Source organism: Macaca fascicularis, chromosome 11 (assembly GCF_037993035.2).
Source record: "Macaca fascicularis isolate 582-1 chromosome 11, T2T-MFA8v1.1".
Classification (NCBI taxonomy): Eukaryota; Metazoa; Chordata; class Mammalia; order Primates; family Cercopithecidae; genus Macaca; species Macaca fascicularis.
Genome location: NC_088385.1, coordinates 118,182,054 through 118,202,996, shown reverse-complemented (window position 1 = coordinate 118,202,996; position 20,943 = coordinate 118,182,054). Strand labels below are relative to the sequence as shown.

At 52.6% G+C, this 20,943-nt stretch overlaps 1 protein-coding gene across 19 annotated transcripts in view; it reads right to left on the bottom strand.

Moving 5' to 3' along the window:
• Positions 1 to 20,943, bottom strand: part of CUX2 (cut like homeobox 2) — a 322,161-nt gene that overhangs the window by 34,965 nt on the left and 266,253 nt on the right. For 17 of the 19 annotated variants that reach the window (XM_045365941.3, XM_065524814.2, XM_045365942.3 and 14 more), the window contains 10 exons: positions 20,770 to 20,846; positions 19,681 to 19,747; positions 17,872 to 17,920; positions 12,148 to 12,252; positions 9,053 to 9,244; positions 8,909 to 8,967; positions 7,805 to 7,853; positions 7,612 to 7,711; positions 5,561 to 6,202; positions 4,029 to 4,130 (listed from right to left, as the gene is read on the bottom strand). In XM_045365941.3, the coding sequence (XP_045221876.2) occupies positions 4,029 to 4,130; positions 5,561 to 6,202; positions 7,612 to 7,711; positions 7,805 to 7,853; positions 8,909 to 8,967; positions 9,053 to 9,244; positions 12,148 to 12,252; positions 17,872 to 17,920; positions 19,681 to 19,747; positions 20,770 to 20,846 (1,442 nt within the window). Of the gene's footprint in view, positions 1 to 3,133; positions 3,346 to 4,028; positions 4,131 to 5,560; positions 6,203 to 7,611; positions 7,712 to 7,804; positions 7,854 to 8,908; positions 8,968 to 9,052; positions 9,245 to 12,147; positions 12,253 to 17,871; positions 17,921 to 19,680; positions 19,748 to 20,769; positions 20,847 to 20,943 lie in introns of those variants that run through there. The other 2 variants (XM_074007810.1, XM_065524815.2) reach the window with 2 other exon arrangements.

Genomic DNA, 20,943 nt, shown 5'->3' with positions numbered 1-20,943 from the left:
GAGTCTTGCTGTCTCCCAGGCTGGAGTGCAGTCATGCGATCTCCACTCACTGCAAGCTCCGTCGCCTCCCGGGTTCACGCCATTCTCCTGTCTCAGCCTCCCAAGAAGCTGGGACTAGAGGCACCCGCCACCATGCCCAGCTAATTTCTTTGTATTTTTAGTAGAGACGGGGTTTCACCATGTTAGCCAGGATGGTCTCGATCTCCTGACCTCGTGATCCGCCTGCCTCGGCCTCCCAAAGTGCTGGGATTACAGGCGTGAGCCACCGTGCCTGGCCCAGTCTGTTTTCTAGACTACATGCATCGCATGATCGTACTCGATATGTGGAAGTGTAGTCTGGCTTGTCCCCATTTAGTATCAACATGAGTGGTTTTTTTTCTTTCTTTCTTTTTTGGAGACAGGGTCTTGGTATGTTGCCCAGGCTGGTCTCAAATTCCTGGGCTCAAGTGATCTTCCTGCCTCAGCCTCTCAAGCGGTTGAGACTACATGCCTGTGCCACTATGCCTGGCTAAAATTTTTTTTTTTTTTTTCTTTTCTGAGACTTAGTCTTGCTCTGTCACCCAGGATGGAGTGCAATGGCACGATCTCGGCTCACTGCAACCTCTGCTTCCCAGGTTCAAGTGATTCTCCTGCCTCAGCCTCCTGAGTAGCTGGGATTACAGGTTCCTACCACCATGCCCGGCTGATTTTTGTATTTTTAGTAGAGACAGGGTTTTACCATGTGGGCCAGGCTGGTCTCCAACTCCTGACCTCAAATGATCCATCTGTCTTGGCCTTCCAAAGTGTTGGGATTACAGGCGTGAGCCACCGTGCCTGGCCCCATTTTTTCTTATCATTAAAAGTTCTACCTTTAAGGGCTGCACATGCCACTGAAGGGATATTATCTGCTTTACTGACCAGATCCCCCACTGCTGGACACTTAGGTTGTTTTGTTTCCAGTTTGTCACTTTTATGAACAATGATGGGAACGGCTTACATATAAACCCCTGTCCCCATTCTGGACATTTCCTTTGAATCCCAGAAGCAGAACTCGTGATTGAGCAGTTAGTCACATTCATTTCCTCCCCGGCAGTGGCTAGTGTGCCCACTGCTTAGCATTCATTTTTTTTTTTTTTTTTTTTTGCCAGGGGTATGGGGCAATAACCTTTGTATTTTTCCTCTTGCTGAACACCTCCTAGACCCTGAATATAAGGCCACCGGCTGGCCCATGGATAGCAAACGTTTTCCTCTGTTGCGATGTTGTCTTTGATATTGCCCTGGTGCCTGCTTCTGATCCCCAGGAGAAAGTGCTGTATAAAGAGGTGGGAGCCCTGGGGTTTCCCTCTGTCTCTGTGTAACTGAACTCATGTCTTTCCTCCCTGGCCTCAGTTGTCCTGTCAGTTTAGTGGGAGACTTTGGCTAGTTATTTCTTTTTCTATTCTTTTTTTTTAAGACAGAATCTCACTCTGTCACCCAGGCTGGAGTGTAGCGATGAGATCTCGGCTCGCTACAATTTCTGCCTCCTGGGCTCAGGTGATCCTCCTGCCTCAGTCTCTTGAGTAGCTGGGACCACAGGTGTGTGCCACCACACCTGGCTAATTTTTGTATTTTTAGAGGAGATGGGGTTTCTTTTTTTTTTTTTTTTAGACTGAGTTTTGCTCTTGTTGCGCAGGCTGGAGTGTAGTGGCATGATCTTGGCTTACTGCAACCTTTGCCTCCTAGGTTCAAGCAATTCTCTTGCCTCAGTCTCCAAATAGCTGGGATTACAGGCACCTACCACCATGCCCAGCCAATTTTTGTATTTTTAGCAGAGACAGGGTTTCACCACGTTGACCGGGCTGGTCTCAAACTCCTGACCTCAGGTGATCCATTTGCCTCGGCCTCCCAGAGTGCTGAGATTACAGGCATGAGCCACCGTGCCCGGCTCTGGCTAGTTATTTCTCATGGTTCTTTTCACCTCCATATCATGTTTCACCCATATCTGAAACCCGTGTCTAGTCCACAGTAGGTGCTTAATAAATGTTTACTGCATGATTACATCCTTCTCTGTCTTGCATCTCTCTTGCTACTGGAACTGACCAAGAAGGAAATTAGGCTCAGGGGATTTTACAGGTGGGTCAGGGTAGCTGGGTAAGTCCCTTCTCCCCTCACCCCTCCCAGGGACCAGGCAGGAGGGAGGGCCATTCATTGGGAAACATCTCGGCTCCTGGCGACAACTGGAGGGATTCAGGACACCTGCTCGGAGCAGCCACCAGGGGGCAGCAGACACTGCAAAAATGGAGGAGGGCTTTGAAGCCGGAGTCCAGGGTCTCAGTCAGCCACAGTCTACGCTGTGCTGGGTGTGAGGATGGAACTCGGTCCCTGGCTGCAAGAAGCCCCCACAGCACAGGGAGGGACAGCCACACCAGCAGAGTCGTTTGTGACAGCGCAGAACTGCAACAAGGAGGTAATAATGATAATATTTGCTGTAATGATGGCTGATCTTTCAGGATTATACTGACCTCATTTGATCCTCACACAACCCTGAGAAAGGAAAACTAATACAGTCCCCCCCTTTTTTTTCTTTTTGAGATGGAGTTTCGCTCTTGTCGCCCAGGCTGGAGTGCAGTGGCGTGATCTCAGCTCACTGTAAGCTCCGCCTCCCGGGTTCAAGAGATTCTCTTGCCTCAGCCTCCCAAGTAGCTGGGGTTACAGGCATGCACCACCATGCCCAGCTAATTTTTTTGTACGTTTAGTAGAGACGGGGTTTCGCCACGTTGGGCAGGCTTGTCTTGAACTCCTGACCTCAGGTGATCCGCCCACCTCGGCCACTCACAGTCCCCATTCTAAAGATGAGAAGATGGGCCGGGCACGGTGGCTCACGCCTGTAATCCCAACACTTTGGGAGGCTGAGGCAGGTGGATCACGAGGTCAGGAGTTCGAGAGCAGCCTGACCAACATGGTGAAACCCCGTCTCTACTAAGAACACACACACACACACACACACACACACACACACACACACACACACACACACACAAAATTAGCCGGGCATGGTGGTGCGTGCCTGTGATCCCAACTACTCAGGAGGCTGAGGCAGGAGAATCGCTTGAACCCAGAAGGCGGAGGTTGCAGTGAGCCGAGACTGTGCCACTGCACTCCAGCCTGGGTGACAGACTGAGAATCCGTCTCAAAAAAAAAAAAAAAAAAAAGAGGATGAAGGCACAAAGAGGCTAAGTAACTTGCCCAAGGTCACACAGTCAGTAAACAGCAGAGCCAGAATTAGTGGCCAGTCCAGCTCCACTGCAGCAAGCAAGCAGGTCATTGTGGTGGGGGTGGAGGGAGGTGGGCGCAGTGTCCAATCCATCTTCTTGCAGGAGGTGACTTCTGAGTTGGGTCATAGGTATGAGCAGGAGTTGGCCAGGTGAAAGGCATCCGGGGTAAGGACAGCATCAGAGGCGCAGGGTGGGGTGCACGGCAGCTGGGCAGGACTGTGAACAGTTCACGTGACAGGCACGGAGGGGCCTGAAGACTGTAGGGCCTGTAGGCCTTGTCCAGTCTTGGGATATTTTTCTTTTATTTTTTTTGACGGAGTCTTACTTTGTCACCTAGGCTGGAGTGCAGTAGTGTGATCTTGGCTCACTGCAACCTCCGTTTCCCAGGTTCAAGCAATTCTCCTGCCTCAGACTCCTGAATAGCTGGGATTACAGGCATGTATCACCATGCCCAGGTAATTTTGTATTTTTAGTAGAGATGGGGTTGTACCATGTTGGCCAGGCTGGTCTCGAACTCCTGACCTCAGGTGATCAGCCCACCTTGGCCTCCCAAAGTGCTGGGATTACAGGCATGAGCTGCTGTGCCTGGCCAAGGGTTGAGATTTATGTTGAGAGCCGTGGCAGGGTTCTGAGCGGTGCCACGACCACCCATGCACTCAAGATGGGTCCCTCTGGCTCTGGCGGTTCTGATCCACCTGGATTCCCTCTGGGGTGGACAAAGGCAGACGAGGCCTCACCTCCTGTTCACAGCTGGCCCCGGGGGCCTCAGGCCTTGCCTGCAGGGGTCACACTCACCGCCCTTCTGCGACTCGATCTCCTTCTTGGCCTGCTCTAGAATGCTCTTGATGGCGTCGTCCGAGCCCGTCTCGGGTGTGCGGATTCTTGGGGTGATGCTGCCTGGGGAGGCAAGAAGGCATCTGTGGCAGGATCTGCATGTTGGGCTCAGTCTCCGGAGCCTGGTGGGGTGGGGGGCTGTCTCCTCCTCCCAGGAGAGTGAGGGTTAGACCATCAGTGAGATGGCAGAGCCACCGCTTAGTCTGCCTAACAAACTGTGGGCCTATGAGTGATTCTGGCTTGAAATAAGAATCATAATAATGAGGCCAGGCATGGTGGCTCATGCCCATAATCCCAGCACTTTGGGAGGCCGAGGTGGGAGGACCACTTGAGGTCAGGAGTTTGAGGCTATCCTGGCCAACATGGTGAAACCCCGTCTCTACTAAAAATACAAAATTAGCCAAGCATGGTGGCATGCACCTGTAATCCCAGCTACTCAGGAGGCTGAGGCAGGAGAATCGCTTGAACCCAGGAGGCAGTGGTTGTAGTGAGCCGACATTGTGCCACTGCACTCCAGTCTGGGTAACAGAACCAGACACTGTCTCAAAAAAAAAAAAAATAATAATAATAAAGAAATAGGGTGTGGTGGCTCACGCCTGTAATCCCAGCACTTTGGGAGGCCAAGGCAGGTGGATCACCTGTGGTCAGGAGTTTGAGACCAGCCTGACCAATATGGTGAAACCCCGTCTCTACTAAAAATGTAAAAATTAGCTGGACATGGTGGCGTGCAACTGTAGTCCCAGTTACTAAGAAGGCTGAGACAGCAGAATTGCTTGAACCCAGGAGGCAGAGGTCACAGTGAGCTGAGATTGTGCCACTGCACTCCAGCCGGGGCGACAGAGTGAGATTCCATCTCAAAGGAAAAAAAAAAAAAAAGAAAAGAAATGATGATGACAATGACTATGGCAACTGCTGCCCCTAACAGTTCTCAAGCAGCACTGTGTGCCAGGTGCTGTGGTCAGTGTTTGATGCCCGTTTAATCCTCATGGTGTCTCCTGGAGGCTGACAGATGCAGAAACCGGGGCACAGATGAAAGGAGTTGTCTGAGGTCACCTAGTGGGTGAACAGCAGAGCTGGGACTCAAACTCAGGCATCTGTGAGGCCACAGCTAGGACCCTTCACACTGATTACCCAAAAAATCAAGTCTGGTAAGGCTGGCAGTCTTACAAATGTGTAAACTGAGGCTTGGAAGTGTTTGGTGAGTACCTGCCAGGGCAGCAGCTGGAGACTTTTCCCACCACCCTTATCCTGAGTGCCCCAGGAAGGGCAGCCTGTCTCTGGCTAGGGCCAGGAAGGAGAGGGTGAGGATGTATTTCCTGCTTTTACAGAGGGGAAACTGAGGCACAGAGAGGCAAAGTCACTGGCCCTGGGTCACACAGCCAGGTGGTGGCAGAGCTGGGTTTTGAACCCAGAGCTCATGTCCTCAGCCCCCAGCCCTGATGCCCTGGACCTGGCGTGGTGGCCAGCAGGGACAGGCCCTCTTGGGCACTCACCTCGCTGCCGCACTTGGATGGTCCTGAGCGCCAGCACGTTCTGCTCATCCGATAGGAACTGCTTCATCTTGATGAAGGGCTCCTTGCCCTTCACCGTGAGCTTGCGCCAGGGCTTGGGCCGGGCTAGGATCTCGCTGACCGAGCCCTGCGATAGCCCCAGCACGTAATGCCCAAACACCCGCTGCCCGATGTTGTGTTTTAGCAGCTGCTCCTTCACCTGGAAGGCGATCTCTGCCGTGTCCAGCTGCTCCTCCTCTGCCCCAGGCCCCGCCGCTCCGCCCCCACCACCATCGGCAGGCTCAGGACCACCTGGTGGCTCAGGGCCAGGGGCCGGGGTGGCAGGGGCTGTGGGGGGCTTGGTGCCGTAGAAGGCTGGGGGGAACACCAGCAGGCTGCCCGCCTCTCCCTTGAAGGCGGCCGGGGGCATCATCAATCTCTCTCCTGATGCCAGGCTGGGGAAGGGGGACAGCGAGAAAGTCCGAGGGCCATCAGGCCCCAAGCCGGGGCCAAGCAGGGGCTGCCCGGGGCTGGGAGACAGGGGGTCTTCAGGCCCTGGTGGAGGTGGGAGCTGCTGAGGGGAGGGGTAGGACTGCTCCGTGCCCAGCGAATCCTTGATGGAATCGTCCTCTGATGGGTCTTCCTCTAGAACACCCAGACAGACACACAGACAGATGGGGAAGACAATGATGAGGGGAGACAGAGACAGGGAGAAAAAGAACCAGAGGGGGAGACAGACAGATAGAGACAACGAGAAAGAGAGGCACAGAGAGAAACCACATGAGAGGGACAGAGAGAGAGAGCGCGAGACAGAGACAACATGTGAGAGAGACAGAGAGATAACGAGAGAGACAGAGAAACCATATGACAGAGAGGGGCGGGGAGAGAGGCGGGGGAGAGAGGGATGGGGAGAGAGGCGGGGTGGGGTGGGGGAGAGAGACAGAGACAGAGACATATATAGAGACAGAAAGTCAGAAATGAAGGAAGGAGGAGAAGGAGGGAAGGGGTTGGTGGGGAGGTGGGGTGGGGAACAGTGCTACAGGCGCCCAGCAGCTGGAAGTGCCGACCTTGGCTGTTTCTGCCCTACCCCTCCATTCTCCAAGCCCCACTCTTCCAGGCCCGGTCCAAATGCCAGCTCTGGGGAGCGCCCCACCCCATCACCAAGAGCATCAGCCGAGAACGTGCCACGGGCCCAGCACCTCGGCCTCGGACGGGAAGTCGAACTCGCCACCACCTGCAGATGGGCCCTTGCTGGGCACCCCCCCCCCGGAGCTGACTCACTAGACCTGCACCCACGAAGCAGGCCCCAAGGTCACACCCATTTTATGGATGAGGAAACAGAGGCAGCACAGAATCCTGCTGGGGTCACAAGGTTAAAAGGTCAGCGAGTGGCCGGGTGCGGTGGCTCACGCTTGTAATCCCAGCACTTTGGGAGGCCGAGGCAGGCAGATCACCTGAGGTCAGGAGTTTGAGATCAGCCTGGCCAATGTGATGAAACCCCGTCTCTACTAAAAACATAAAAATTAGCCAGGTGTGGTGGTGCATGCTTGCAATCCCAGCTACTCGGGAGGCTGAGGCAGGAGAACTGTTTGAACCCAGGAGGTGGAGGCTGCAGTGAGCTGAGATCACACCACTGCACTCCAGCCTGGGCGACAGAGCGTGGTCTCAAAATAAAAAGGTCAGCAGGTAGCTGAGAGGGGGATCACGTCCGCAGCCTCCCAGTGGTCGGCTGTGGGGGTGCAGTGAGAATGCCTGCTTGTCCCCCTATAACCTCTTCATGAAAGCCCCTGCAGCTCAAGAAGGCTCAGCAGGGAGTGGAGCCCTTTAGAGGGCCTTGGAAGGGCCCAAGCCAGCTGTGTGACCCCAACTGTGACGTGGGTGTGTGTGGATGCCCTGCAGGACAGGCACACAGCAGCTGCCAAATCAATGCACACCTGTTGTTCTGTCGCTCTCCTGCCTGCATGGAAGGCAGTGGTCCTTGCGCATGAGCAGGCCAGAGACCCACAGGCAGTCCCCGCCCCAGCCCTCAGCCCCAGAGTATCCTCCTCGCCTACCAGGGCTGGCCAGGAGGCTGGGCTTCTCCAGAAGGAATTTCTGCGCAGGGAAGAAGGCCTCCTTTGCAATAAGCAGTGAGTCTTCAGGCTTGGCCATGCCCTAGGAGACAAGAGGCAGGTTGAGAGGGCACCTGGTGGGTGGAAGGCTCACTGGGACAGCCCGTCCTGCAGGGATGGTGGCAGGGACACTTACCTGGGGGAGGCTGCAGGTGCTGGAGGCCAGCTTCATGGCTTTCAGGATACTGCCGGAGCAAGTGGAGAGGGTCTGAGGTCAGCCAGCCCCCGGGCTGGAGGAGAGGTCTTACAAGAGGCACTGACCCGGCTTACCTCCCTGACAATGACTGCTCCATTCCCCGGAAACCCATTAATTCCAGAGTCATTGCAACCCCAAGCCTGAAGTAGCAGGCTCATTAACAGGTGGCAGTGTTACCTGAAGGGGTGTTGCCTGAACTGATCCCATTCTGGCCAGCTTGAGTTTAGCTGGTTAATGAATCACCTCCCAGTTACCATGCCCATAATAAGTTCCCTTGTATGGTCTGCAGGCAGATTGGTTTTTTTTTTCTTTGAGACAGAGTCTCACTCTGTCACCCAGGCTGGAGTGCAGTGGCACAATCTCCGCCTCCCGGGTTCAAGCGATTCTTCTGCCTCAGCCTCCCGAGTAGCTTGGACTACAGGTGAGCACCACCACACCTGGCTAATTTTTGTATTTTTAGTAGAGACGGGGTTTTGCCATGTTGGCCAGGCTGGTCTTGAACTCCTGACCTCAGGTGAATTGCCTGTACAGGCAGCTCTTGATGGAAAACGACTGAAGATGGTTGAATTTCGTTTTGTTTTGTTTTTGAGCCAGGGTCTCACTGTATTGTCCAGGCTGGAGTGCAGTGGTGCCACCACAGCTCATTGCAGCCTTGACTTCTCAGGCTCAAGCAATCCTCCCACATCAGCCTCCTGAGTGGCCAGATCAGTCTCCTGAGTGGCTGGGACTACAGCACGCACCACCACCACTCCTGGCTAATTAAAACTGTTTTTTTCTCATAGAGATGGGTTATCCCCATGGTTGCCCAGGCTGGTCTCAAACTCCTGAGCTCAAGCGATCCTCCTGCCTTGGCCTCCCAAAGTGTTGGGATTACAGGGATGAGCCACTGCACCTGGCCTAAGGATGGTTAAGGTTTGATATCCACAGTGTTACTGGAGAGAACAAATGGGGTTTAGTAGGAGGGAGGAAGATGATGAACTATGCCAAGCGCTCCTGGCCAGGGAACAGTGCTGGGGGTCTGTGGAGCCCCACCCCACATGGTACCTCAGCTCCGTTTTAATTTCTTCATAGTCAGACTGGGCCTGAAGCTTCTCTTCCAGCTTCTAGAAGAGCAAAGAAAGATGGTAAGGCTGGTCTGTGTGCTTCGGCCTGGGGCCGCCTGCCCCCCGCCCCCTCCCCAGGACCCACTTCTATGGCCTCGGACTTGGCTGTGAGCTGCCGCTCCAGGTCAGCGATCTGGTTGGCGGACGCCTCCTCCAGTTCCTGCAGCGAGCTCTGGAGGTGCTGCACATCCTTTAGCAGCCGCAGGATCTCCCTGTCCTTGGAGGCCAGCGCGGCCTCCAGCCGAGGGCCCGAGCACAGAGCGAAGTTCACCTTATCCTGCAGGCAAAGGGGTCTTTGAGGGGCTGAGAGGTGAGGGACTGGGGTCCACAGGTCTGGCCTCCCCACCCCTGAATCCCAAGCAGAATGTACATTTGTTGATCTGCATGATGGTATGGGGTGTGTTTGTGTTGAAAAATTCAAAGTGCTGTATGTACACTTATGATTTGTGCACTTTTCCTTATGTATTAAGTTACACTTTGGTTAAAAGATTTTTTTTTTTTTTGAGACGGAGTCTCGCTGTGTCTCCCAGGCTGGAGTGCAGTGGCGTGATCTCGGCTCACTGCAAGCTCCGCCTCCCGGGTTCACGCCATTCTCCCGCCTCAGCCTCCCAAGTAGCTGAGACTACAGGCGCCCGCCACCACGCCTGGCTAGTTTTTTGTATTTTTAGTAGAGACGGGGTTTCACCATGTTAGCCAGGATAGTCTCGATCTCCTGACCTCGTGATCCACCCGCCTCGGCCTCCCTAAGTGCTGGGATTACAGGCTTGAGCCACCGCGCCCGGCCCAAGATTTATTAAAAAAGAACAACCATGACAAAAAGAAGTAGTCAGCTGGGGTTGGGGATTGGGCGCTCGTGACAGAGGAATCAGCATAGGCAAACGTTTGTTTCTCGCTCAGGTCTGGCTCCTGCTCCAGGGGTATATCCCCATTCTAGGCAACAAGGGACCCTCAGGATTAGACTTGACACCTTGGAGCCATGGGCCATGTTATGGGTGGCTCCTTCCTCTGCCTAATTTGCTGATAGCCCCAAGACCTATGGCTTCTCCACATTTTAGGAAATGGCCCCTCTGTCCTGGATGAAGATGGAGAGGTTGCTGTTTGAGGAACCTGAAGTCAGGCTGATGTCAGGCTTAGTTACAAATAAATCTAAGAAATACTTAAAAAAAAACCCAAACAAACAAAAAGCCCCAACCCAACCCCAGCTTTCTTCCATGGAGATAAATGCCAATTAAAACAGGAAGCGGATGCCATTAATACATTAAATTAATTAGCATCGAGTGCCACTGTTGTGCTCAGAAAAGCACACCCCCCAAACCAGCAAAGTTCCCTGGGGCTGATTAGCACAGGCATTTGCCGGGTTCCACGGGGGTTAATTAAGAACCATTGGCAAATTCCTCTATGAGGCATCCTCATGGGCTCTCTCACTCTCCATCTCTCTCCACACAGCCTCTCTCTCCTGTGTTCACTCTGTCTGTGTTATGCCATCACCCAGGCACATGGACACACACACACGATCTCCTGGGACACAGACACAGGCTGACACACAAGGACACACCTATAGCCACAGCACACACTAACACATGTACTTTCCCAAATACGCTGACACACACAAATACTCATGCATCAAAGAGAGACACTCACAAGGACACATCATCACACACAACAGACATGCATGTGCCCAAAGAAGCTACATGCTCTCCTGAGCAAAAATATCCCAGACATACCAAAGACACATTAATAATTATAATAGTAGCATCAAATACTTAGTGAGCATATACAATGACCCAAGCACCATTTTAGGCACTTTACATGTAATCCATTTTTTTTTTTCAGAGACAGGATCTTGCTATGTTGCCCAGGCTGGACTCAAACTCGTGGGTTCAAGAGATCCTCCTGCCTCAGCCTCCTAAGTGGCTGGGACTACAGGCATGTGCCACCATGCCTGACTCATGTAATCCTTTTAATAACCCTATAAAGTAGGTGTTACTTGTATAGATGAGGAAACTGAGGCACAGTCAGATTAAGAATACGGTCAGTTGCCCAAAGGTCACAAGTAGAGATATACATACACAGTAATACATTCACAGAGACTCATTGCAATATTCAAATGGAAAGAGAGACATAGACACCTGGGCCTGTATATGTGGGTGTCAGATGAAGTGAAAATTATGCTCGCAAGTTCAGGTTCATGGGTGGAGAGGGAAGTCACCCTGGAGCAGACCAGTTATTATGTAAGGAATCATGAATCTCACCCCTTGGTATGCAGAGATCTGGAAAGAAGGCAGACCAATTCACATAATGAACCCACGGATTTCTGGGAGAGCCAGGATGGAGACTGCTAATATAGGACAGAAGGGTAGGTTGGGGTGGCCTTGATGAAAGTCTCATCAAGAAATGACACCAGGATCCCAAAGAGGCACAAACCAGGAGGAAAGAGAAAGATGAATTGATTAATTAGGCCTAACACAAGAACCTCAGGGTTGATCACCGAAGACTGGCTCTTCACAGCATGTGCCGGGGGTGGGAAATCCCTCTAGAATCACCTGGCATGATTTGGAAACCAATGGCTGAGTATGAATGTTAAATTTTATCTTGGTATGTGGCCCCACTGCAGTCCTGGTGATGATTGCCTATTGATATGTTGGCTGGCTCATACTCCTAAAAGTACCCAGTTTTGGGACTGAAAACCAGCAGGGGCATCACCATCCCTGGCATCCACCAAGCTGCTATGACCAGTGTTCAACAGCGACACCTGGTGGCATCCACAAAAACTGCATGCTGCTGTATTGCCTCAAACTCACTCTCCCCCACGTCCTTGCTGGTGCATCTGGCAATCAGAATGATTTTTGGTCTGAGGAAGTTTCTGGCATTCTTGGACAACTGGGGGTAAGGGAGGCCTTCAAAGGAAGATATTGGAACTCCTGGTAATAAAGGATATATGGAAACTTAGGCTTGAAAAGTAAAGAACTGTGGTTGTTTTTTTATCCTCAGCTGATGTAGCAGGTCATAGTGATTACACTCAGTGTATGCACAGAGACCCACACACATTCACACTCCCAGTTTCAAATGGATGCACGCAATCAACCACAAAGTGTCACTCACATGCTGAAACCCACAAACTCAGCCATTCCCGATCTTTCCCTCTGCCCTCCCTGCTCACTTCCCCGACCCCATCCTTACCCCACTGGGCCCCTGGGGAGAGCAGCAAGCCAGGCGGATGGAGCTGTTGACAGAGGCCAGCTGTTCCCGGAGACTTTCCACCTCCCGCTGGGCAGCCTCAGCTCGCTGGGGAGAAGGGGACAGCATGGGCGAGAGGTGAGCATGGCCACCGCAGAGCCCACTCTGCACTTCCACCTTCTCCCTGCACTGTCTCAGGCAGGGTTTGGGGAGGCGGACCTCCGAGGGCCTCAGGTCCTGCCATCCTAGTCCCGGACCCTGTCCTGGAGCTATGAAGACCAGTCACAGAGCCCTGTCTGGGCTGGGGACAAGAAATAGCAGCCTCTGAGGTTACTCCTGAGCTGAAAGGACAGGAAGAAATGCCCCTCTGAGGAGGTTCTGGGTTCTCGTGGGGTGCGTGGGACCCCCAGGGAGTCAGAACATTCCTGCTCTACAAAGGCAGGGAGAGAGAGGCTGTCTGGGTGGGACTGGCAGGTTTTCACACATTTCTAGATAATTCTGTCTGCCACATTAATTTCAGGCCTGGCTAGTCCGAATGCAAGAGCTGTCCCAACTCTCATGCCACCTGCTATGGACTGAGTTCCAGACACAGCATCTGCAGAGGTGCTTTCCCAGCCCACAGGCTATTGTAGCCCCTGGGCAAGTCATTTCCTCTCTAGGTCTCAGTTTATTTTTATTTATTTATTTATTTATTTTTTGTGATGGAGTCTCACTCTGTCACTCAGGCTGGAGTGCAGTGGCACAATCTTGGCTCACTGCAGCCTCCCCCACCTGCGTTCACAAGATTTTCCTGCCTCAGCCTCCTAAGTAGCTGGGATTACAGGTGCACACCACTACACCCGGCTATTTTTTGTATTTTTAGTAGAGACAGGGTTTCACCATGTTGGCCAGGCTGGTCTTGAACTCCTGACCTCAGGTGATCCGCCTGCCTCAGCCTTCCAAAGTGCTGGGATTATAGGAGTGAGCCATCATGCCTGGCTCAGTTTCTCTTTTTGAAATGGGGGTCAATAAAAACATCTAACAAAAAGGGGTTTTGAGTGGTTAAAATCAGAAAGCAACAGTTCACTAAACTGGGTCTATGGTAGATTTTTTTTTGTTTTTCTTTGAGACAGGGTCTCGCTCTGTCACCCAGGCTGGAGTGCAGTGGTGCAATAAGGGCTCACAGCAGCCTCCAACTCCCAGGTTCAATTGATCCTCCCATCTCAGCCTCCTGAGTAACTGCGATTACAGGTGGGCACCACCGTGCCTGGTTAATTTTTGTAGTTTTAGTGGAGACGGGTTTTGCCATGTTGGCCAGGCTGGTCTTGAACTCCTGGGTTCAAGCAACCCACTTGCCCTGGCTTCCCAATGTGCTGGGATTACAGGCCTGAGCTACTGTGCCCAGCTGGTAGATTTCTTTCTTTTTCTTTGTGTGTGTGTTTTTTTTAAAGACAGAGTCTTGCTTTGTTGCCTAGGCTGGAGTGCAGCGGTGTGATCTTGGCTCACTGCAACCTCCACCTCCTGGGTTCAAGCAATTCTCCTGCCTCAGCCTCCTGAGTAGTTGGGATTATAGGTGTGTGCTGCCAGGTTTGTCTAACTTTTGTATTTTTAGTAGAGATGGGGTTTTTCCATGTTGGCCAGGCCGGTCTCTAACTCCTGGGCTCAAGCAATCCATCCACCTCAGCCTGCCAAAAGTGCTGGGATTACAGGCATGAGCCACCACACCCAGCTGGTAGATCTCAACTCTTCAAATTTCTACCTGGAAGGAAGCACCCAAATGTTAATACATTTAACCTTGTGGCTTTGGAGAGAAATCTGGGCTCACATCCTGACTTTGCAGCTTTCTGGTTATGTGATCTTAGGCAAGAGGATTCATCTCCCCAGCCTCAGTTTCCCTATTAATAAAATGGGGATTATAAAGGCAACTATCTCATAGGGTTGTTCTGCAAATGAAGTGGTTTGGCCAAATGCAATTTGGTACATATCTTCGCTTGGTGCCTGGCACATATAAATGCATCAATAATTGGCTAACTTTGTTAACATCATGAGGGTATATTACTGGAGCCGTTACTTAGAGAATTGAAAGAGCTGTGGCTGTATTTTTACCTTTGGCTGGTAATGCAGGTCATGGTGATTATGTTTAACTCTATACTGACCTTGACAATCAGGATGCTATGCCCAATGTATGCATACTGAGACCCACACACATTCATGTTCACATTTGAATTTATTATTTATTTATACGTATCTTGCCTTGTTCCAGAAACGGTTCAATTTTGTTTTAGGAAGAGTTTCCTGGTGTGTGGGACTGTAAAGGAAATATTTTTATGTTTCTGTATAGTTAGGGCTCTCTGAGCATATCTGATTGAAAGTTGAGATCTGGACTAAAGGACAAGCCTTGGAAATTCAACTCATGGCTGATGAGCTACTGAGAACCCCAGAGGTTTCCTTCCCTGGAGGTTTATGTGTTTAGACATCAAGGATGGGTGAGACCCACAGCACGGAGACAGACCCTGAACAGTAAAGCTGGGTTTTAAAGCAATTAGTTGGGGCTAGGCATGGTGGCTTATGCTTGTAATTCCAGCACTGTGAGAGGATTGCTTGAGGCCATGAGTTTGAGACCAGCTTGGGCAACATAGCAAGACCCCATCTCGACGACAAGAAGAAGAAAAAATCGCGGGTGTGGTGGTATGAACCTGTAGTCCTTGCTACTTGGGAGGATCCCCTGAGCCCAGGAGTTTGAGGCTGCAGTGAGCTATGATCTTGCCATAGCACTTCGGTCTGGGTGACAGAGCTGGACCCTGTCTCTTGGAAAAGAAAAACAAAAAAAGCTACTAGTCTTATCTCCCCGTCAAGAGATGTGTTTCCATTCCAAAGACTAAAAGCCAGGTCTTTGTCTCTGTCCACATGACACTTGGGAGGTAGATTCTTTCCCTCCCTCTCTCAGAAGGTCCCTAGGTGAACACCTAGATTCAGAATTGGGGCAGTCCTCGCCTAGAGTACAAACTCAAGTACATGTGGGATGACAGCTGGCTCTCATTTTCTCACCCCAGGAGTAAGAATCGGGGCAAACTGGTGTGGTTATTATCCTGTAAGTAATAATATGGATCTGCTGTACCCCAGTATCCTCATTAAAATAGTATTAATAAATACAGAGATTAAAAATCTAATAGAGTGACATTTATTTTCTTCTCCATACGTCTCTATAATGTGTGGGTTTTAGTTTTGGACTTAGGAGAAACATTATGAGAAATGCTTCCTATGCTTTCTATTCCAAGTACTATAAGATCGTTTATTTTATTATTTATTTATTTATTTTTTTGAGATAGGGTCTCACTCTGTCGTCCAGGCTGGAATGCAGTAGCATGATCACAGCTCATTGCAGCCTCCATCTCCCTAGGCTCAGGTGATCCTCCCACCTCAGCCTCCTGAGTAGCTGGGACTACAGGCGTACACCACCATGCCTGGCTAATTTTTAAATTTTTTGTAGATATGGGGTCTCCCTATGTTTCCCAGGCTGGTCTCAAACTCCTGGGCTCAAGTGATCATCCCACCTCGGCCTCCCAAAGTGTTGGGATTAGAGGCATGAGCCATTGTGTGCAGCCTTGCCTGTTCTTATAAAGTTTTATTGGAATACAGCCATGCTCATTCACTTACATATTGTCTATATTTTCATGCTATAATGGCAAAGTTGAAAATCTGTGTCAGAGACTGTATGGATTGCACAGCTGAAAATATTTACTCTCTCTTTACAGAAAGCTTGCCCTCCCCTGGGTTAGACGATGGGGCACCCTGCCGAGGAACAGCACACAGCTGTAAAACAGAGGAGCTGCTTTTTATACTGATACGGAAGGAGCTCAAAGATATAGACAGGGAAAAAGTAAGGTTCACAATGGTATACATAGTATATTATTATTTTGTTTTTAAAAGGGGTGGCTGGGCACAGTGGCTCACACCTCTAATCCCAGTGCTTTGGGAGGCCCAGGAGGGTGGACTGCTTGAGCTCAAGAGTTTGAGATCAGCCTGCACAACATGGCAAAACCGCATCTCTACGAAACATATAAAAATTAGCCGGGTGTGGTGGTGCATACCTGTAGTCCCAGCTACTTGGGGGGCTGAGGCAGGAGGATTGCTTGAGCCCCAGAAGTTGAGGCTGCAGTGAGCTGTGATTGCAGCAATGCACTCTAGCCTGGATGACAAAGTGATACCCTGTCTCAACAAAAAGGGGGCACTGGTTAAAATAGATATATTCTGGGCAACATGGTAAACCCTCGTCTCTACAAAAAAATACAAAAAATTAGCACAGCGTGGTGGTGCAAGCCTGTTTCCAGATAACTGGCTACCTGGGAGGCTGAGGTGGGAGGATCATCTGAGCCGGGGAGGTCAAGGCTACAGTGAGCCGTGATTGTGCCACTGCACTCCAGCCTGGGCGACAGAGTATGACCCCGTCCCCCTTGCCCCCCTAAAAAAGATATATTCGTGGGCTTGTGAATGGATTGACCATCTCTGGAAGGAGAACCCAGGGGCTGCTAAGAGAGGCTGCTGCAGGAAAGAACTGGGAGGAGGGCTGGACTTTCCAAGACAGGCCCTTGTGTAGCTTCTTGAGTTCTGAACTACATGAATGCATTACCTATTCAAAAAATCACACTAAAAAGGCTATGTAGCCTATACAAAATGGGGCTCACTTAATGGTCATTTCAGAAAACTATGCTGGACCTAAGCCCAGGGAAGCCACTGCGGTCACCACCACCACTGTGACCTGGCCCTGTCTTTGGCCTTCCTGACCCTCATAGGGGACACTGCTTCTATAGGGGTAGGGGCTCATAGAGTCTCAGCACTTCCAGCCCAGGCCTGCACCTTCGGGTGGCTTCCCAGGGACACAGAATCAACCCTTTTATCCAAGTCTCCTCTGCAGGAGGGAGTGCCCCCACCCTGTGCCCACAGAGCTACACCTCGGGCCTCTGCCCCTGCTGAGCCTTCTACCTGGCTGCCCTCCCTCAGGGAACAGCATCAGGACTCTGAAACCCAGCTGCAAAGTCTCTTCCAAGAGGCCCCTCTTAACTGCCCCTGGGGAAAATGACCTCTCTCCCTGAGGGCCCGCAGACCTCGGGGGCAGGTGGGTATCTTCTCCCACCCCACAGACAGGAAGATGGGCCTAGGGACAGAGGGCTCGAGGCCCTGCTGGCCTCTCCTGGCCATGTCTCTGGCTGGTGGCACTGCAGGGAGCTGGGGGACAGATGTGGTGGACACGCAAGACTCTGGGCTAGAGCCCCCTGGCTGTGGTCGCCCTTCTTTTAAAGTCCTGCTTGACTCTGCCCACCAGATGGCAGCACCTCTGAGCTGGAGGAAGGCAGGATGCAGGAGCCTCACTTAGAACCCGTGCCTAGATATGCTGTCATTCATTCTTTGGGTCTTAGCTCCACATCCTTTCCTCTCGGATGTCTTCCTGGACTCCTGCAGTCTGGGTCAGGGGCCCCTTCCTGCCTGTTGCTGCTTGGAGCACTCTATTTCCAAGTGTGTCTGTCTGTATTCCCTACCCCAACCTCCACCCCGGGCCCACCCTGGGAGCTTGGAGAGGGCAGGGCCTGGGGCCTAGACCCCTCCTGGCTCCCTCACTTGGCATGCACAGGACCCACAGTTGAATAAATATTGGCGAAGCTCCGTCCCTTCCTCCTCGTCTGGCCCGAGACCCCCACCCCAGGCAGAGGGAACCTTTGGCACCCACGGGCGGGAACTGCGCCTCCTCACCTGATTAGCTTTCTCCAGGTTGGTCATGATCAGGCCGACTTCATCTGCCCTGAGACACAAAGATGAGGCCCTGAGGAAGGGCTTCCAGCGGGCTCCAGGCCTCCGCCCCTCCTGACACCCCCAGCCCCTGCCTGAGCCCAGGGGAGGGCTGAAGGCACTCCCTTCCAGCCTTGCTACAGGAGAGAAATCGGGCTGGGGAGAAAAGAGCCTAGGCTGTGAGGAAAAGGGAGTAGCGCGTCAGCACGGCACCTCTTCCAGGCAGTCTGGCCTCCCCTCTCCCCCAGGGGCCCTCTCTGAACTCCACCTCCAAGCCTTTGTCCCGGTGGTGCCTGGAATGCCCTTCCTCAAGAAAATGGCCCTTGGCTTTAAAATCCTGATCACAGTGTTCTCCTGGGAGGCCGCCCTGCACTGTCCCCAGCGGTCACTTGTTTACTGAGCTGCCCAGCCCCCTCCAGACTGCCAGCATGGAGGGGCTTGGGAGAGGTGTCCCCTCTGTTAGCAGGGGATGGGAGATGCGGGGGGCATGTGGGGAGCACTTGGTGACTCAAGGCCACACACGTGCTTCATGCATGCTTAGGGCCTTCCTTGGCTCAAGCTGTTCCTGCTGCCTGGAGCACCCTTCCCTGCTTTCTTCACGTGGCCTTCTCTTCATTCTGAAAGCCACCTCCTCCAGGGAGTTCTCCCTGACTACCCTAGATAAAGGACCCACTCCTTCTTGTCATTCTCTTTTCCCATCCCCAGTTCTTCCCTTTGTAGCATTTGCCATGTGCCAAGAACAGTGCTGGGCATACAGAAAGTGCTCAATATGTGTGAATGAACAAATGTATCACTGCACATCAGTTTTTGTCTCCTCTCCTTGACTGAGGACAGGGTCATGTTCTCATGTTTCCTCCAAGGACGCAGAACAGCACTGGATAAACAGTAGGTGCTCAATAAGTGTTTGCAGAAGGAATGATTTCTTAAAGCCTAAATAAACGCTTGAGTCCAGAGTAATTTAGGTGAATCTCTCAGCCCTGAGGATTGGAGTGTGGAGCTGGGGAGTGGGGACAGTCCTAGGGGGCCAGGGCAAAGGGGCAGGCCGCCACCAAGCAGCCCCTTGCTCAGCCCAGGTCCCAGAACATTATTTATGGCTGTGGTATGCAAGTGGCATAGCAAATGACAGCAGTGTGCCTTTGGGGGTGAGGAGCAGGGGTGCTTAATGAAATGGGGGCCTCCAGCAGAGAGTCAGAGGAAGGAGAAGAGTCAGAAAGAGGAGGCATGTCTGAAAGGTCAGAGGGAAGAGGCATGTCTGGAGGGACAGAAGGAGGATGTAAGTCCTGGAGGATCAGAAGGAGGAGGCAAGTACTGGAGGGCCAGAAGGTGGAGGCGTGTCTGGGATGATCAGAGGGAGGAGGCGTGTTTGGGAGGGTCAGAGGGGGGAGGCGTATTTGGGAAGGTCAGAGGGACGAGGCGTGTCTGGGAGGGTCAGAAGGAGAAGGCCTGTCTGGGAGGGCCAGAGGGTGGAGGCGTGTCTGGGAAGGTCAGAGGGAGGAGGCAAGTACTGGAGGGTCAGAGGGAGGAGGCATGTCTGGGAAGGCCAGAGGGTGGAGGAAATACTGGAGGGTCAGAGGGAGGAGGCATGTCTGGAAGGGTCAGAGGGAGTAGGCCTATCTGGGAAAGTCAGAGGGAGGCAGCACGTCTGGGAGGGTCAGAGGGAGGAGGCAAGTGCTGGAGGGTCAGAGGGTGGAGGCAAGTACTGGAGGGTCCGAAGGAGGAGGCCTGACTGGGAGGGTCCGAGGGAGGAGGTACACCTCAGCAGGGCTCACTTACTTGGATGCCGCCTCCTCGTCGTATTTCCGCCGCAGCTCTAGCAGCTCTGCCTGTGTAGCCTTTAGCGCTGGGAGAAAGCAGAGGCAGGGTAAGGCCCCACCTCCAAGTGGGAAGGAGCTGGGTCTCCCAGGGAGGTGGAGCCCACTCCCTCTGCGAGGCCCAGCAGGCAGAATGAGAGCTCGGGTAGTGACGGAGACCTTTCTCTCAGTCAGAATTGGTGACAGGCAATGAGTTTCCTGCCCCTAGAGGGGCTCAGGCTGGTGAGAAGGACGTGCAGTGGCTGGGGTGGGCAGTGCAGGGCGGATGAGGTACTCTCCATGGGTCTAGAAGCTCAGGGGACCCAGGCCAGGGTTGAGGGGTGGAGGCGTGGTGCTGTCTGCCCCATGACCTGGGGTATAAGCCCCCCAACACCCTTAAATCACTTCAGGACCTGGGCAGGGCCATCCATCCATGTGCTCAACCACCCCGCGGTTCCAACCTGGCAGGCCGGAGGACAGGGAAGATCCACACGATGAACAGATTCATCAAACTCCAGATTTCTAATTTCTCTGGGCAAATGGAAGGGCCTGGCCACAGGGGACCATATGGCAGCACCCAGCTGGTGCTAAGCGGTGGCTGTCTCTTTAGATGAGGCCTCATTTCTCCAGTTTGCCCCAGACCTCACCCCTCCCCAATGCCTCCCCTAAGTCAGCGGCTTGGTAGTGTTTTGGCCCCTGCAGGGGTTGTATTAAATTAATTAATTAATTAGAGACAGGGTCTTGCCATGTTGCCTAGGCCAGTCTCAAACTCTGGGGCTCAAGCAGTCTTCTCACTTCAGCCTCCCAAAGTGCCGGGATTACAAGTGTGAGCCACCACGCTTGGCCACCACCTGAATTAACTCTGTCTCAAATCCTCTTTCCACAGCAATGTAGCCTCTGGGGCATAGAGGCTTGGACCCCCACTGGGTAAGATTATTCTTCCCAAACTCCCATTTTGCCCTCTTGATTCTAAAACACCTGGATGTGGCAGACCCCAAGCCATGACCCCTCGTTGACAGCATTACTGTCCCCTCCCAGTCCTCTCTCTGGGCCACATGGTGCTGACACATACCTGAATGTAGGACTTTGATTTTCTCCTCTGCCTCCCCCAGTCTGGCCGCCAAAGTGATCTGTACTTCTTGAAGGCCCCTGCGAAGAGACGAGGCCTGCTTGTGCTGGCTGTAGGGACAGGCCTTGCCTGGGGCCCCCGAGTCAAGCCCCATCTTGCTTCCTACCCCTTGCCCAC